The sequence below is a fragment of the Sus scrofa genome, chromosome X (assembly GCF_000003025.6).
Source record: "Sus scrofa isolate TJ Tabasco breed Duroc chromosome X, Sscrofa11.1, whole genome shotgun sequence".
Classification (NCBI taxonomy): Eukaryota; Metazoa; Chordata; class Mammalia; order Artiodactyla; family Suidae; genus Sus; species Sus scrofa.
Genome location: NC_010461.5, coordinates 68,281,233 through 68,301,015, shown reverse-complemented (window position 1 = coordinate 68,301,015; position 19,783 = coordinate 68,281,233). Strand labels below are relative to the sequence as shown.

Here is a 19,783-nt window from a genome sequence, read left to right as displayed (position 1 = left end):
AAGTCACATACCCTGCTACTGCTACTGCCAAATGCTCTGGTCACCTTGTAGATTTGCGTAGAGCTCATTACCACTTTCTAGGGCCCTGCAACTAGCAGTAGCCTGTGCCACCTTCCTGCAGGTCCTCGTTGCTGTTGAGAGCCCAGTGACCAGGGACTGACTGCTGGACCTACCCATTGCTTCCTTCTCCCTGAAAACACACTGAGCATTATGGGGATAACAGCCTGCTCACACCCAAGAAAGAGACAGCAAATATTCAAACTCCCACACCAAAAACAAATAGTAGACCCCCCCAAAAAAAACAAAGAGGTGCTCTTGCATAGAAGTAGCCTTACAAGACTTCAGTTTGGCTTCTGCAAACTCACAGAAAAAGAAAAACATAAGCAAGATGAAGAAGCTCAGAAACCATTCCCAGTTAAACCAACAGAAGAATTCACCAAAAGCAGTCAACAATGAAACAGACCTCTGCAGTCTGACAGACATTTAGTTCAAAAGGTAGATAGTGGAGTTCCCGTTGTGGTGCAGTGGTTAATGAATCCAACTAGGAACCATGAGGTTGCGGGTTCAATCCCTGGCCTTGCTCAGTGGGTTAAGGATCCAGCGTTGCCGTGAGCTGTGTGTAGGTTGCAGACACAGCTTGGATCCCGCGTTGCTGTGACTCTGTGTAGGCCAGCCGCTATAGCTCCGATTGGACCCCTAGCCTAGGAATCTCATATGCTGCAGCAGCAGCCCAAGAAATGGCAAAAAGACAAAAAAAAAAAAAAAAAAGACAAAGGTAGATAGTAAAAGTACCAAAGAAATTAAGGCTGAACATCAAGGAATTAAGAGAGGATATGAACAGTAATGCAGATTCCCTCAGAAAGGAACTAGAAAATATGAGGAGCCAAGAAAAACTATAAAAATCATTTGCAAAGATGCAAGCTGAGTTAAAGGCAATAAATAGCAGAATGAATAATGCAGAGGAACAAGTCACTGACATGGAGATAGAATAATGGAAATCAGCCAATCAGGACAGCAGACAGAAAACCAAGTGAAAAAACATGAAAACAATATAAGAAATCTATGGGATAATATAAATCAGGCCAATCTATATGTAATAGGAATTCCAGAAGGAGAATAAAAAGGTGATTGGAAATATATTTGAAGAAATTATGTCTGAAAACTTTCCAAATCTAAAGGAAAGTGATATCAAGATACAGGAAGCTGAGAGGGCCCCAAACAAGTTGAAAACAAACAGGACCACACCAAGACATATTATAATAAAAATGGAAAAGTTACAGAGAAATAGAGGATTCTAAAGGCACCAAGAAAAAAGCAAAGCGAAAATTACAAGGGAACCCACATAAGGCTATCAGCTGATTTCTCTATAGAAATACAACAGGCCAGAAGGGAGTGGCAAGACATATTTAAGGTGCTGAAAGGAAAAATTTTGCCACCTAGAATTGTCTATCCAGCAAGAATGTCATTTAAAATAGAAGGGGAAACAAAGAATTTCTCCAACAAACAAAAGCTAAGAGTACAGCAATACTAAACCCATTCTACAAGAAATATTGAAAGAGCTTCTCTAAAAAAAAAAAAAAAAAAAAAAAAAGAAAGAAAAAAGAAGTAAGAAGAAATAGGATGGAGGAAATCACAATTGGAAAGCAATCAATTAAATAAGCCATGCATACAGATCTAAATATGAAGATGTTAAAAAAAAAAAAGACATCAAAATCATACAATGTGGGGAAAGAAAGTAAGAAAAATTAGATCCTCGGAGTTCCCGTCGTGGCGCAGTGGTTAACGAATCTGACTAGGAACCATGAGGTTGCGGGTTCGGTCCCTGCCCTTGCTCAGTGGGTTAACGATCCGGCGTTGCCGTGAGCTGTGGTGTAGGTTGCAGATGCGGCTCAGATCCTGCGTTGCTGTGGCTCTGGCGTAGGCCGGTGGCTACAGTTCCGATTGGACCCCTAGCCTGGGAACCTCCATATGCCGTGGGAGTGGCCCAAGAAATAGCAACAACAACATCAACAACAACAAAGAAAAATTAGATCTTTTTTTTAAAATTTTAATGACGTGTTTGGGCCTATATGACTATCAAACTAAAGCAAGCAGACACAGGAAGGGGTTAACATACTTAAAGAAAAAAAGTCAACCACAAATCAAAACCAAACATTTCATTCACAAAAACTGAAAAGAAAAGTACTCAAGCATAAAATAAATAGAAATCATCCAACCAAAAAAAAAGGAGAAACAGAATTAACTGGAAAGCAAGGTTTAAAATGGCAATAAATGCATATCTATCAATAATTACCTTAAATGTCAATGGACTGAATGCTCCAATCAAAAGATACAGAGTGGCAGATGGATAAAAAAGCAAAAACCTATAATCTTCTGTCTACAAGAGACTCACCAGAGGGTAAAGGACACTTACAGATTGAAAGTGAGGGAATGGTAAATGATATTTCATGCCAATGGGCAAGACGGGAAAGCAGGAGTTGCAATAATCATATTAGACAAAATAGACTTTAAAATATAAGCCATAAAGAAAGACAAAGAAGGACACTATTTTATGGTTAAAGAATCCACTCAAGAAGAGGATATTACAATCATCAACATATATGCCCCTAATATAGGAGCACCCAGATACCTACAACAAATACTAACAGACATAAAAGGAGAAATTGATGGGAATAAAATAATAGTAGGAGACAGTAACACCCCATTCACATCAATGGACAGATCCTCTAGACAGAAAATAAATAAGGCAACACACATCCTAAATGACACAATGGAAAATTTAGACTTAATCAACATTTTCAGGACATTACATCCAAAAAAATCAGAATATATATTCGTCTCAAGTGCACATGGAACATTATCAAGGACCAATCATATACTGGGGCACAAAGCTAACCTCAACAAATTTAAGAGTACAGAAGTTATTTCAAGTATCTTCTCTGAACAAAATGGCATGAAACTAGAAATCAACCACAGGAAAAGAAATGAGAAAAAACTGACCATATGGAGACTAAACAACATGCTACTAAAAAACCAATGTGAGGAAATTAAGAAGGAAATTAAAAAGTGCCTCAAGACAAATGATAATGAAGACACAATCACTCAAAATCTATGGGATGCTGCAAAAGTAGTGTTCATAGGGAAATTCATAGCAATACAGGCCTTCTTCAAAAAAGAAGAAAAATCTCAAAACAACAACTCAACCCACCACCTAAATAAATTAGAAAAAGAAGAACAAACAACACCTAACATCAGCAGAAGGAACGAAATCATAAAGATTAGAAAGGGAATCGATAAAGTAAAGAGTCAAAAACAATAGAAATAAATCAATAAAACCAAGAGTTGGTTCCTCGAAAAGGTAAACAAAATAGAAAAATGTCTGGCTAGACTCACAAGAAGAGGAGAGAAAAAACCCAAATAAAATCAGAAATGAAAAAGGAGAAGTCACAACAGATACTGTGGAAATACAAAAAACCATATGAGAATACTATGAACAATTATATTACAACAAATTCGTCAACCTAGAAGAAACAGACAACTTTCTAGAGACTTACAGCCTGCCAAAACTGAATCAAGAAGAAATAGATCAACCGAACAGACCAACCACTAGAAATGAAATTGAATGTCATAAAAACACTCCCTACAAATAAAAGTCCAGGACCAGATGGCTTCACAGGTTAATTCTACCAAAAATACAAAAAGGAACTTATACCCATTCTCCTTAAACTTTTTGAAAAGGATGAAGAAGGAACACTCCCAAAGATTCTATGATGCCACCATCAACCTAATTCCAAAACCAGACAAAAAAGAAAAGTATAGGCCAATATCTTTGATGAATACAGACGGAAAAATTCTCAACAAAACTTTAGCCAACTGAATCCAACGACATATAAGAAAGATCATACACCACGTCCAGGTGGGATTCATCCCAGGTGCAAAGGATGGTTCAACATAGGCAAATCAATCAATGTCATATACCACATTAACAAAAGAAAAGTCAAAAAACCACATGATCATCTCAATAGATGCAAAAAATCATCTGATAAAGTCCAACATTCATTCATGATAAAAACTCTTACCAAAGTGGGTAGAGAGGGAACATACATTAACATAATAAAAGCAATTTACAACAAACCCACAGCAAACATAATACTCCTTTGACAAAAGCTGAAATCCTTCCCACTAAAATCTGGAAGAAGTCAAGGATGCCCACTCTAACCACTGTTACACAACATAGTACTGTAAGTCCTAGCCACAGCAATCAGACAAACAAAAGAAATAAAAGGCATCCATGTAGGAAGAGAAGAGGTAAAACTGTCACTGTATGCAGATGGCATGATACTATATGTAGAAAACCCTAAGGACTCAGCCCAAAAACTACCTGAACTAATCAACAAATTCAGCAAAGCAGCAGGATATAAGATTAACATTCAGAAATCAGTCGCATTTCTGTATACTAAAAATGAAACAGAAAAGGAATACAGAAATACAATACCTTTTAAAATTGCACCACCAAAAATCAAATACCTGGGAATAAACCTGACCAAGGAGGTGAAAGACTTATATGCCAAGAACTATAAAACATTAATCAAGGATTAAAGAAGATGTTAAGAAATGGAAAGATATTCCATGCTCCTGGGTTGGAAAAATTAATACTGTAAAAATAGCCATACCAGCCCAGCCAAAGCAATCTATAGATTCAATGCAATCCCTATCAAATTACCCATGACATTTTTCACAGAACTAGAACAAACAATCCAAAACTTTAAATGGAACAACAAAAGACCCAGAATTGCCAAAGCAATCCTGAGGAACAAAAATTAAGCAGGAGGCATCACTCTCCCAAACTTCAGACAATATCACAAAGCCACAGTAAGTGTGGTACTGGTACCAAAACAGACATACAGACCAATGGAACAGAATAAAGAACCCAGAAATACACCCAGATACTTACAGTCAATTAATCTTTGACAAAGGAGGCAAGAACATAAAATGGAAAAAAGACAGTCTCTTCAGTAAGTGGTACTGGGAAACTTGGACAGCTGTATGCAAATCAATGAGACTAGAACACACTCTCACACCATGCACCCAAATAAACCAGAATGGCTTAAAAACTTAAATATAAGCCAAGACACCATCAAACTCATGGAAGAGAACATAGGCAAAACATTCTCTCACATCAACCTTACAAATGTTTTCTCAGGTCAGTCTCCCAAAGCAACAGAAATAAGAGCAAACGTAAACCAATAGGACCTCATCAAACTGACAAACTTTTGCACAGCAAAGGAAAAAAGACAAACAAAAAGACAACTTACAGAATGGGAGAAAATAATTTTAAATGATGCAACTGACAATGGCTTAAACTCTAAAATATACAAGCAACTTATACAACTAAACAGCAAAAAAGCCAACAACCCAATGGAAAAATGGGCAAAAGACCTGAATAGACATTTCTCCAAAGAAGATATACAGATGGCCAACAAACACATGAAAAAATGCTCAACATCCCTGATTATTAGAGAAATGCAAACCAAAACTACTATGAGGTACCACCTCACATCAGTCAGCATGGCCATCATTAATAAGTTCACAAATAACAAATGCTGGAGGGGGTGTGGAGAAAAGGGAACCCTCCTGCACTGTTGGTGGGAATGAAAATTGGTACGACCACTATGGAGAACAGTATGGAGGTACCTTAGAAAAGAACTACCATATGACCCAGCAACCCCACTCTTGGGCATATATCCAGACAAAACTTTCCTTGAACAAGACACATGCACCCCCATGTTCATTGCAGCACTATTCATAATAGCCAAGACATGGAAACAGCCTAAATGTCCATCGACAGATGAATGGATTAAAAAGATGTGTGTGTGTGTGTGTGTGTGTGTGTGTGTGTGTGTGTGTGTGTTTGTATACTACTCAGCCATAAAAACGAATGACATAATGCCATTTGCAGCAACATGGATGGAACTAGAGACTCTCATCCTGAGCCAACTAAGTCAGAAAGAGAAAGACAAATATCACATGATATCACTATATCTGGAATCTAATATACAGCACCAGTGAACCTTTCCACAGAAAAGAAAGTCATGGACTTGGAGAATAGACTTGTGGTTTTTAATGGGGAGTGGGAGGGAGTGGAATTGATTGGGAACTTACTGTACAGTAGAAAATTGACAGAATACTGTAAACCAGTTATAATGAAAAAAATCATTTATAAAAAAAAAGAAAGAAAAAGCATTTGACAAATACCAGTACTCTTCCGTGTTTTGAAAAAATAAAATAAACACTCAATAAACAAGGAAGAGGAAAAAACGTCCTTAATCTGGGCATCAATAAAAATCTTACAGCTAACTTATTTCATGATAAATGGCTGAATGTTTCCCCCCACGATCAGAAATCAGAACATAATGTCTATTGTCACCATTTCAATTCAACATTGTAATGGAGATTCCAGTTAGGGCAATTAGATGATAAAAAGAAATAAAAGGCATTCAGTTTAGAAAAGAAGAAGTAAAACTCTCTATTTACATGTGACATGATCACATATATGTTAAAATCCTAAGGAATATATTCATACACACATACATACATACATGCATTCACCCAACTATTTAAGCTAATAAACTAATTCAGCAAGGTTGCAAGGTACACAGGATACAAATTAACATGTATTTTTATTCCTATTTGCCAGTAAGGAATAACCTGAAAATGAAATTACAAAAATAATTTCATCAACGATAGCATTAAAAATATGAATAAATTTAGTACAAGATTCAATTTGCAAGTCTTACAAGACATGCAAAATAAGGGCAAGATTTTCAGACTGCAAACTACAAAATATTGTTGAAAACAATAAAAGGAGACCTAGATCAATTGAAAGATACCCCAAGATTGTCACACTTAGCATTGTCCAGACAGTAATACTCTCCAAATTGATCTACTGATTCAAGGCATTCACTATCAAAATTCCATATGCCCTTTTTACAACTGACAAGCTTATTCTAATATTCATATGGAAATGCAAGGAAACCAGAAAGAAAAGACTAAAACTGAATTTTTCATCACAAGGGAAAACATTTTGTCTATTTCCTTAATTTTGTATCTAAATGAGATGATGGATGTTCACTAATTGTGACAATCATTTCATGATGTTAAGTCAAATCATTTTGAATATCTTAAACATATGCAGTGCGGTATGTCAATGATATCTCAATAGAACTGGAAGAATAATACTGTCAAGGTCACTAATGAAAGATAGGAAAGATTGAGGAAATGATCAAGATTAAAGTAGACCAATCAGTAACAAGGATCTACCATATAGCTTAGGGAAATCTATTCAGTACTCTGTGATAGCCTATATGGGAAAGGAATCTGAAAAAGAATAGGTATATATGTATATGTATGGCTGATTCACTTTGCTGTACACCTAAAATTAACACAACATTGTAAGTCATTTATACTCCAGTAAAATTTATTAAAAATATATTAAAGCAGATGAAAGAGATATGATAAGGAAATGTAATACATGATCCTGGATTTGGATCCTGGCCTACAAAAGAAAAGGAAAAGAAAAGGAGACACTGGCCAAGGGGTATATATGAACTGCATCTGTGGATTAAATGGTTGTGTTGTATCTGTGTTAAGGTCCCAAGGAAGGGTTGCACAAAAGTTACAGAACAGTATACTTCTTTTTGAGGAAATACATAGTGAAATAATTAGGGGTGAAATAGCAACATGTCTGCAACTTGCTCTCAGACTGACCAGAAAAGGAATAATAATAATGGAGGGGAAAGGGAGAAAATGGTAAAAGTTAACAACTGTAGAATCTGATTTAAGAAGATACATTCTCTGTACTCTTCTTGTAACTTTTCTATAAATTTGAAACTATTTCACAACAAATTATATTTACAAAAAAAAACAAAGGAGTTCCCTGGTGGTTCAGTGGGTTAAGGATCCAGCATTGTCACCACTGTGGCTCTGTTTATTGCTATGGTGTGGGTTCGATCCCTAGCCTGGGAATTTCTACATGCCACGGGTGTGGCAAAAAAAAAAAAAAAAAAAAAAAAAAAAAAAAAAAAAAGCTGGAAGACTCACTTTTCTCATTTCAAATTTAATAAAAAGCTACAGTAATAAAGACAGTGTAATACTGGCATAAAGATAGACATAGATCAATGGAATAGAATTGAGAATCCAAAAATAAACCGTTACATTTAGGGTCAACTAGGTTTTGTCAAATGTTCCAAGACAATTCAGTAAGAGGATGAATTGTCCCTGACAGCTGAATGGCTCTGAATTTTTGTCATAGGAGCTCTATTGTGAATTTTTGTCACAAAGGCCCCAAATTTCAGCTTTTGCTATAAGCTGGAAAATAAATATAACAATACATTCCTAAGCTAAGTGCAAATATTGATTTTCAATTATTTATGCTGTTCCTTTCCCCCCATTAGTCCAGATGAGTGAATGGATATAAAGTATTTTCTCTGCTTACAAAATCAAATTCTCTTTAACATGCACTACATCTACTGGCTTTTACATGATAAACACAAGCATTTGTGTTTCAATTAGACTAAGGCAGAGTAAATATTTTGCTTTAATCATACTTTGATCACTACCACAATAAGCCAAAACCAAATTATAAAATTATTTACCTAGTAAATTAATACAAGTCATTTTTGTGGTAGAGGAAAAAAACAAGAAATCTAGGCAGGAGTATATAATCCTCTCACAGGAAGAGAGAACAAATACCTGAAATCAAAAATAAAATCTACCATTATTTGGCAACTAGCAGTTCTTAACCTATGGTGGATGCTTAATACATACTAGTTGAGTTAAAAGAAATATTATGAAGCAGCCTTATGTTCTGTGGGCATTTAAACGATTTCCTTCTCTTTTCTCCCACAGTAACTTTTAGATATATTATATACATATTTTTTATTTTGAATAGAATTTGTGTTTATTTATCAGATTCATCCACTAGAGTCCATTCTTTGAAAATAATACTTTGGTCTTGTTCTTCTTTGTCCTCCTTCTTTTAAAATTAATTTATTTCCTTTAGTCCCCAAATTTCACTATAATTCACCTACCATACATAGCTATATCAATATACTTAATGATTATCTTTTTTGAGCTTTTGCAAAATGCATATTGTAGTAATGCATACATGTTTTTAATTGTCACATGTCTCATTTTTTCTTTTTTTACAATGTAAATGGTATAATTATTTTGTTTCTTACCATTTTTCATAAAACATAGCTTTTTAAATCTACCTGTGTTTCTATATGTACACATAGCCCATTTCTTCTAGCTCCTATATAATTTTATATGATGTATATCTATTTTTCATCTATCCAATGTCAGTGAGGGACACCTATATTGCCTCAAGCTCCCCATCACCATAAAAAACACTGCAATGAATATCCTTCTAGAAGAGCCCTCATGAACTTGTCTATCTTTGTGATATACACACGAGAACAGAATTGCCATGCCATAGGATATGTGTATATACTTAATTTCACTAAATAATATCAGATTGATCACCGCCGTGCCTCTATCAGTCAACACTCCCACCAGTAGTACATGGGGATACTTTTTTTTTCCTTTTTACAGCTATGGCATAAAAGTTCCTGAGCTAGGAGTCAAATTGGAACTGCAGCTGCAGGCCCACACCACAGTCACAGCTACACTGGATCCAAGACATTATCTGTGACCTACATCACAGCTTGTGGCAATGCCAGATCCTCAACCCAGTGACTGAGGCCAGGAATTGAACCCACTATTCACAAGACTACATCAGGTCCTTAACCTGCCAAGCCACAATAGGAACTCCTACATGGGGGTGATTATATTCCAATATCCCTACCAACTTTGTACTTAACCAGCATTCTGTTTTCCCCTAGCTTAATAAAGTGTTATCCATTGTTCTAATATGCAGTTATCCATTAATTAATTTGGGCATCTCTTCATGTGCTTATTAGATTTAGTGTTTTCTCTTCTGTGTAGTTCTTGTTCACATCTTGTTAATTTTTGTATCCCCAATGTTTATCACTATCTCCTGTATGTTATAGGCATTAAGATGTTTTTTGAAGTAAGGTATAGAAGAACTACAATGTATGAAAGAAAAAAGTATCCACAAGACTTGTTAACAGTATGGATGTAGGGGACATTTTAAGAAAAAAACAGAGATAAAAGGTATCTAAATTGGAGAGAAGAGGTAAAACTGTCACTATGCAGATGCCATGATACTATATATAGAGAACCCTAAGAACCCCACAGAAAAACTACTCCAACTGATCAACAAATTCTACAAAGTAGCAGGATACAAAATTAACATTCAGAAATCGGTTACATTTCTGGATAGTAACAATGAAATATTAGAAAAGGAATATAAAAATATAATACCTTTTAAAATCACACCCCAAAAAGTTAAATATCTAGGAATGAACCTGACCAAGGAGGTGAAAGACTTATATGCTGAGAACTATTTAAAATATTAATAAAAGAAATTAAAGGGGATTCAAAGAAATGGAAAGATATTCCACGCTCCTGGATTGGAAGAATTAATGTCATTAAAAATGGCCATAACACCCAAAGAAATCTACAGATTTAATGCAATCCTTATCAAATTATTCATGATATTTTTCACAGAAATAGAACAAACAATGCAAAAATTTATATGGAAATATTAAAGACCCAGAATTGTCAAAGAAATTGTGAGGAAAAAAAAAAGCAGGAGACATAACTCTCCCAGACTTCAGACAATATTACAAAGCTACAGTAATCAAAATTGTGGTATTGATATAAAAACAGCTATATGGATCAATGGAACTGAATAGAGAGCCCAGAAATAAACCCACACACCTAGAGTCAATTAATCCTCAACAAAGGAGGCAAGAATATAAAATGGAAAAAAGACAGTCTCTTCAGTAAGTGGTACTGGGAAAGTTGGACTGTTGCATGTAAATCCATTAAATTAGAACACACCCTCACACCATGTACAGAAATAAACTCAAAATGGTTTAAAGACTTGAACATAAGAAAAGACACCATAAAACCCCTAGAAGCAAACATAGGCAAAACATTCTCTGACATAAACCATACAAATGTTTTCTTAGGTCAGTCTCCCAAGGCAATAGAAATAAAAGCAAAAATAAACCAATGGTATTTAATCAAACTGACATGCTTTTGCACAGCAAAGGAACCATAAAACAAAAAGACAACCTATGGAATGGGAAAAAAAAAAACAGTTGCAAACAATGCAACTTATGAGGTAAATCTGTAAAATATACAAACATCTCATACAACAAAAAAACAACCCAATCAAAAAATGGGCAGATGATTTAAACAGACATTTATCCAAAAAAGACATACAGATGGCCAGTAGGCACAAGAAAATACAGTCAGCATCACTAATTATTAGAGAATGCAAATCAAAACTACAGTGAGGTGCTACTTTACACCAGTCAAAATGGCCATCATTAATTAATAAGCCTACAAATAACAAATGCTATAGAGGGTGGGGAGAAAACTCTCCTACACTGTTGGTAGAAATATAAGTTGGTGCAACTGTTATGGAAAACAGAATGGAGGTTCCTCAGAAAGATGAAAGTAGAACTACCATATGATCCAGGAATCCCACTCCTGGGCAATAAATCCAGACAAAACTATAATTTAAAAAGATACATGCACCCCTATGTTCACTACAGCTGACTTATTCACAATAGCTAAGACATAGAAACCTAGATGTCCATCGACAGATGAATGGATTAAGAAGATGTGGTGCATATATATAACGTAATACTACTTGGCCATAAAAAGAACAAAATAATGCCATTTTCAGAAACATGGATACAACTAGAGATTCTCATACTAAGTGAAGTAAGTCAGAAAGCGAAAAACAAATATATGATATCACTTATATGTGGAATCTAAAATATGACACAAATGAACTTATCTATAAAACAGAAACAGACTCACATAGAGGACAGACTTGTGGTTGCCAAGGGGAAGCAGGAAGGGAGTGGGATGGACTGGGAGTTTGGGGTTAGTAGATGCCAACTATTACATTTAGAATGGGTAAGCAATGAGGTCCTACTGTATAGCACAGGGAACTATATCCAGTCTCTTGGGATAGACCATGATGGAAGATAATATATGAGATAATATAAGAAAGGGAATGTATATATATGTATATATATATATGTGTGTGTGTGTGTGTGTGTATTACTGAATGTGTCACTTTGCTGTATAGCAAAAATTGGCACAACATTGTAAATACTTTAATACAAAATTTTAAAAAATTAAAAAAAAAGATGACCCCAAGATTAGATGTTTATGTTCCTAAATAAAATAAGAAATATAGCAGAATAATCAAATTTGGTAAAGATAAAGAAACATTAGACATGCTGAATTTAATGTACTCAAAGATGTCAAGTAGGAATTTGGAAATATGAATGAATGAGGTGAACTACAAAGAGCAAGCCTAAGGAGGGGATGGGGCAGTACTAGTTAGCCTAGTGATATTAGAAATCCCTGGTGAGTTTCAGAATGATTGAGAGAAAAGATCCCAAATCAGCCAGGCCAAATCTACAGTCAGTATGTAACTCATGTCTTAACTCAGAGTACTAATATCCATCAAGTCTATGTAACAGATGGTCCCACTCAGGAGATTACAGATATGGGTTATGTGTCCCCCCTGTCCCGAACATGTTCCAAATTATACCTAAGTAAATTTTATTACCCACCACAGATTGCTACCTACATTGGTTGTCTCAGTGTTTTTTTATCCTTGGGAAACCATTTCCTAATTTAAATTATAAGATCTTAATAAGTTAACTTTTAATAGCAACTCTAAATATATTCCACCATATTTTCAACAACTTTATTACTTACTTCTGAAAATTATTCAAAAGTAAATTGTACCAGACAGACCATGAATCCCAAAAGTATCTATCCATTGCTTGCCCCTTTTAAGAAGCCTTGGAACATCTGACAACTATATTGTTCCCTTCTGTAATTCCTAACATATGTCACTATGCTGTGAACTATGGGAGTGATACACTGATTAAAACTGGATGGATGAGGGATTGGTACCTGAGCCAAAGGCAGTCAACAAAAGACTGCCTTGTAAAGGGGTCTAATGAGCAATTTCTGCCTAAGAAGGGTACTTGGCAGTGGTTAGTGACTAGTCAACCCAATCAGATCCTCTCTCTAGGAAAGTCTGGATGTGAAACATAACATTAGCAGAAGCAGAACAGCCATGAGAATGGTAAATACCTGAGTTGCTATGGTATCCTGAATGGTTCTTCTGGAGATTTGTTTAGCTGGTGAGATAATTTCCTAGGTTTTATTCCTTATCTATATATCTTTCCATTAAACTACTACTTGAAGATAACTTGAACCTGCCTGTTCTTCATCAACTGAAAATGCCTAATACTCTTTTCTCTATAACTTGTATAAAAGACTGGTTCTTGAACCCAACAACACATCTAAATCACTGGTGGGCTTTTAAAACATTAAAAGGCCCCATCTGAGGTGGGGCTCAGGCATTTTTAAGCTTCCCAGATGATCCTAATGCACAGCTAAAACTAAGAAATACTGACTCACATGAGCCTATTGTGTAAAAATTTTAGGGTCCACGTCAAGTAATCTTTTATTTCCATATTAAATGAGGTTCACAGAACACCTAATAGCCATATGTGAGGATGGCATCTCAGGGAAGAGTTAGTTCAGTCATATGGGTGTGGGAGGAGGCAAAGTACAGATCATTTTCACTTTATGGCATAAAGCAACATCCTGGAACTTATATCAAGTATGTTTAAGGGTTCCAAAGCAATAATTTTCAAAGTTACACTGAAAATGAACTTCACTTTGTTACGTTCCAACTATTTTCTGGTATCAATTACATGAAACAAAGTAGAGGAAAGAGACAAGGACTAAAGTTGACACAAAAGAATATATGGCTGGTATTATCAAGGATCCTGAAACCTTTAGGTCTATGTTGTCCATGTTCCTTCCCATCCCCATCACCCTTGGCTCCAGCCCCAAAACACAATTCTTGAGTCACCTATCATCTCTAATCCCTACAGTGCTCTGCATTTTCTCTCCACTAACCAAACTTCCTTCTACTCCCCCAAACTCCAAATGCCCCTGCATTGTGTCTACTCTCTTTGCTCCTTGCTGAAATGAAATATGACTGTCCTTTGAGGTACAACCACTTTGGAAAACTATCTGGCAGTAGCTACCAAAGCTGCATGCCCTATGACCTGGCGATCCCACTCCTAGGTGTACACTCAACAGTAATATGCACAATGTGTTCAAAAAGGCATACACAAGAATGTTCATAAAAGCATAATTTGTTAATAGCTCAAATTGAAAATAATTGAAATGTCCATAAATAGTTGAATGGATAAATAAATCATGATATATTCATCTTACAGAATATCATACAGCAATAAGAATGGATGAACTAATATACATGCATAACGGCTAAATCTCATAAACATAATACTGGGCAAAAGAAACCAGGCGTAACAGAGTAAATAAGTTCCTATTGTGGCTCAGTGGGTTACAAACCTGACTAGTATTCATGAGGATGAGGGTTCAATCCCTGGCCTCACTCAGTGGGTTAAGGATCCAGCGATGGCATGAGCTGTAGTGCAGCTCCAAAATTCCACCCCTAGCCTGGAAAATTCCATATGCTGCAGATAAGGCCCTAATAAGCCAAAAAAAAAAAAAAAAAAGAGAGAAAGAAAGAAAGCTGCGTAGTCCACTTACATAAAGTTCAAAAACAGGCAAAATTAATCTACAGTGAAGGAGGAAAAAAGGGGAGATCTGGGCTACTGGTAATGTTCTTTTTCGGAGGTGGTTCTGGTTGAACAAGTATGACCATTTTTTGAAAACTTACCAAACTGTTTATGATTTGTGTACCTTATCATATGTATGCTACACTTCAACAGAAAAAATAGAAAAAAGGAAAGAAAAGTAAGTCTTCTTTGAGGCTCATCTACTCATCCTTAGCACCTGCCTCCTGGTTACTTCATCACATAAAAGATTTAAGATTCTGGTTAATGGTCTTCTTCTATACCCTAAATTCTGCCATAACTCTGAGTGACTTTAATGTCCATGTGGGCAAATCACTCAAAAGCCTCACCTGACTGTTCTTTGACCTCACTTTCTTAGACCTTCGTATTCACTCCACTGTGGTTAACCACTCCATCAGTACACCCAGAATTTACCATTCCCCAGAACTTGTTAATAGCTAAAATCCTAAACTCAACAAACTTTTCTCTGAATACAATCCCCTATTCCAGGTTTGATTTCCTTACTGCTCTACTACTGTTCTTTGAACTAATAAAATTACCTACCATAGAAAACTTTTTGAGAATTAAATGAAATAATATTCATCAACAGTGTAGTACAGTGTCTGACACAAAGGAAATACTCAATACATGATAGCCATATTTCAATATTAAGCATTCTATTATAAACAGGTATCTTTCAGAACCCAAATTTTTCTCATATTCAATCAATCTCTGGCATTAATGAAATTTGGCTTTCAACACTACTACAGTCCTCCAGCCATTCTCTCTGATTCAAGAAGTCAGGAGGAGATGGGTTCCATGGTGTAGTATGATGACCACACTCGCCTAAGAAGAAGTCAGGAGGATAAATCAGTACAGTTCTCGTTCTCAAGGCTAATTCCAAATCAGTGTTTCACAATCACATCCGCTCAAAAAGCTCTTATATTTCAAAATATATGTAAACTATTTTCAGAGTTATTTTCCAACATTCAGGACTCCTCTCTAACTTAATCCTTGTTATTAAAACTCTGGGGCTTCAAAATTACCACAGATCACCCTTTTTTATACCTCCGCCTCACAGATGCATCCTCAAGCTTAAGCCTCGTGACCTGGACTCATATGGTGGGATTTCAGATCCAGCTCTACCACTTACAACTGTGTGACTGTGGGAAAATTACTCAACCTTTTAAAGCTTCAGTTTCTTTATCTGTAAAATGCTGGTAATAATAGCACTTACTCATAGGGACACTATGAAGCATAAATGCAAAAATTCACAAATGTTTAGCAAAATACCTAGAACAGGAAATGTTCAATAGCATAAAACAGCTGTGATCACTATTATTAATTCTTTCTTCTATACTAGTTCTTGGCACATTTCCCCTTGTCTCCAAACCTGCTCAGGTCTCTTGACATTTTTTCCCCCAGTTTTACTGAGATTTATTTGGCACACAGTCTTCTACTTTTTAAAACAATAAGACACCTTTTCTGGAATTTGCTACCTCATCTCAAGATTTCTTTCCTACCTCTCACCACAACATTTCTCTGAAGACTAATGAGTAAGACTAAGGAGGTCTTCTCTGAAGACCTCCCTTTCAGAGGCAAGGAGCAGTGGAAAGATCAGGGACTTTGAAGAGAAATATACCTGTGTTCGAACCTTGTTTTTCAAGTTAGTAGCTGTATAACCTGGAGCAAGCATTTTTTTCCCTAAGTTTTTCATGTATAAAATGGGGATACTAGAGTTCCCGTCGTGGCGCAGTGGTTAACAAATCCGACTAGGAACCATGAGGTTGTGGGTTTGATCCCTGCCCTTGCTCAGTGGGTTAATGATCCAGCGTTGCCGTGAGCTGTGGTGTAGGTTGCAGACGCAGCTCGGATCCTGCGTTGCTGTGGCTCTGGCATAGGCTGGTGGCTACAGCTCCGATTAGACCCCTAGCCTGGGAGCCTCCATATGCCGCGGGAGCGGCCCAAGAAATGCCAAAAAGACAAAAAAAAAAAAAAAATGGGGATACTACTGACTTTTCTAAACCTTAGTTTTTCATCTGCAAAATGGTGATGATAATATCTACAACATAAAGTTGTCTTGAGAATTAAGCGAAATAACACATGCAAAGTATTTTAGCATGATGCCTGGCTTTGTAGTAAGCACTTAATAAATGGCAGCTACCAGTGACTTATTAATGGCCAAATCAAAAGACTGTTCAACTTTCTCCTTCTCTAGGCTTCAGTGACAACACACTATTCAGGTTTGCTTTTTAACCACTGACCCGTCCTTTTCTCTCTGTACTTCCTTCATGATCTCTTTTTCTTTTCAACCAGGTGTGAGCTCTCTCTTCAGAACCTTCAGGTCACTTTGTACTTCTCCTGAGGCAGGCACTTCCCCTACTCTGAATCACATTTGTTGTATGATGCACCTTCACTGCTTAATTTAATCTCTTTTATCTTCATTACCTGGCATTTATGTACTAATACAAGAGTTAATATATTACAATCACTGTCCTCAAGTACCTTACAGTTTAAAAGGGTAGAACTGACAAGTAAATACTCTTATTATTTGCAGTGTGGTAAGTCCTATGGCAAAAGTGTACCCAGGTCCTCTGGGAGCACAAAAAGGAGTTATTTAAATTAGACTGGGGAGGTCTGGGACACTATCCTGGAAAAGGCATTTTGTATTTAGCATATGAGAAGGCAGCACACAAATCCTTGCTAAGTGAATGAATGAAATATGAGTAGGAACTAACTAGATGAGGATGGGATAGATACTTCAGGCTCAGAGAAAGGACATGAAAAAGGTTTGGAGTACAGATGTTGGAAGATATCCTGAGAGACAGAAAATGAAGCTGGAAAGCCAGGCAGGGTAGGCTGTCCTAGACAAAGCAGTCTGACCTGACCCCGGAGGGCAGATAACAGGGTGCCAATAAAGGTCTTTAAGCAGTAGAAGGGCATAATCAGATTTGCATTTTAGTACTCTGGCAGTGCAGAGGAAAATAAATGCCATGAAAGCCAGGCTAGAGGCAGCAATCCAGTTAGAAGGGTGTTGTGATAATTCAGCTAAATTCTGAAAACAGAAATGGATTGAGAATGGTGAATCGAGACAGATACTAAGCCTGAATTATTTATATTTGTATCTCCTGCAAGCACAGTGCATTCTATACTTAAAACCTGGTACAAATATCTACTCATAGATACTCATCTACTCATTGATATTTGTCGACTACTTTTTAAAAAATTTTTTTTAATTTATTTTTTATTTTTATTTATTTTTTAATTTATTTTTTATTTTTTATTGGTATTTCCCCCAACATGTTTTTTCCCCCACTGTACAGCATGGGGACCAGTTGCACATACATGTATACATATTTTTTTCTCCCATTGTCGTGCTCTGTTTTAAGTACCTAGACATAGTTCTCAGTGCTACACAGCAGGATCTCATTGTTAATCCATTCCAAAAGCAACAGTTTGCATCATTAACCCCAAGCTCCCAATCCCTCCCCGCCCAACCACAAGTCTACTAGAGACTCTCATACTGAGCGAAGTAAGTCATAAAGAGAAAGACAAATACCATATGATGTCACTTAGATCTGGTATCTAATATATAGCACAAATGAACCTTTCCACAGAAAAGAAAATCATGGACTAGAAGAGTAGACTTGTGTCCACTACAGCTAATGAAATCTACTTAGGGAACTGCAGCTAGCAGCCGGTTGAGTCATTTCCTGCACAGAGATTCCGAAGTAAAGGCACCTTTTCCCATTATGGAACTCAAAAGAAACTTAGGTTTGTTATTCAAACTCGGAGAATAACAACAGTGAATACAAACCCGCTCAACACAGAGACTTGGGATGTCTCTATCCTGGTCTCTTTCACCCTAAATAATAACGTTTGAACAAAGTCCTTCAAAGGGTCGTGAGGCCCCGCCCTGTGCACCCAGACAACTGCCCGGGATTCCTTTCTCTTTGTTTCAGTTCAAACCCAAGTCTCCTCTGCTCGTTGCCCCGGCCGGCCATTTTCACTCAGCCGTTTGGCAGTTTTCACTCTGCCGCAGTATAAACGGTCGACCGCAGAGAATTGAGGAGAGAGTATCGTCCCAGGCTGAGGAAACTAAAGCGGAGAGGCAGGTGTCTTGAGGCTTCAAACGTTAAAGAGTCCCCGACCTCGCCAATTCTCTCACAACCCCACTTCCACCTCACCTCTAGCTGTGGAGCTCCCTTCTGAAATTAGGAGGATCACTTCTATAGTTACTGAAGTACTCTTGGAACCCAGAAAAACTAAGGTACCTTTTACTTACCCTAAAGGCCGCCATATCTGTGACCCTCTCCGCCCAGGTCTTCACACGGAGAGCGGAAAGGAACAAAACAGTTCAACTAGGCTCTACGCACGACTGCACCTCCCAGTCCCATGCCTCGCTGGTCGGCTCCGCCTTTTCTCCGCCCATTTCCCCAGCTCTCCGGTGCGGCTCTGGGAAGCTACTGCAGCTCACCAGCTCCCTTCCGGAGAAAAGGTTCAACCATGTGGTTGATTGTCGCTATTCTTGGTAACGCCGTTAATATTCTCCACAGTCCACTTGAACGTTACTTTGCTGGGTGGAGAACTTTTCATTATATTCGTTGTTTTAGGCATAAGTGATTTGTCTAGATGAGGACTTAAAATCCAAGTCCAACTATCTTAAATAGTGGTTTAGTCATGAAAAGAACCTGTTACCTCTGCAATACATGGGCAAGTTCATACAGCCTAAGACTGTATCACTAAGCATTTACTATATGCCAGGCACTTGTTCAAAGTAAAGTACATAACGTGGTATCTTCCCTCGCGGAGTTTAAGCTTCCAGGAGGAAGAGAAACAAGTAAACGTTGCAAAGTGCCAAATGCTGTGAAGAAAAATAAAACAGTATGGGATGGGGTGGGAATTTACTGGTTTAGATAGGTTAGGGAAAGGCTGTCTCATAACTTGACATTTGAGAAAAGTCCTGAAGGAATTTAGGG

General features: G+C 36.9%; 1 protein-coding gene across 2 annotated transcripts in view; it reads right to left on the bottom strand.

Annotated features, from left to right (window-relative positions):
- The window catches only part of APOOL (apolipoprotein O like), a 73,229-nt gene extending 53,994 nt beyond the window's left edge, over nt 1-19,235 (bottom strand). Inside the window, exon 1 of one of the 2 annotated variants that reach the window (XM_001925965.6) lies at nt 19,090-19,235. In XM_001925965.6, the coding sequence (XP_001926000.1) occupies nt 19,090-19,104 (15 nt within the window). In that variant the 5' untranslated portion in view covers nt 19,105-19,235. The remainder of the gene's footprint in view (nt 1-19,089) is intronic. The other variant, XM_005657845.3, reaches the window with a different exon arrangement.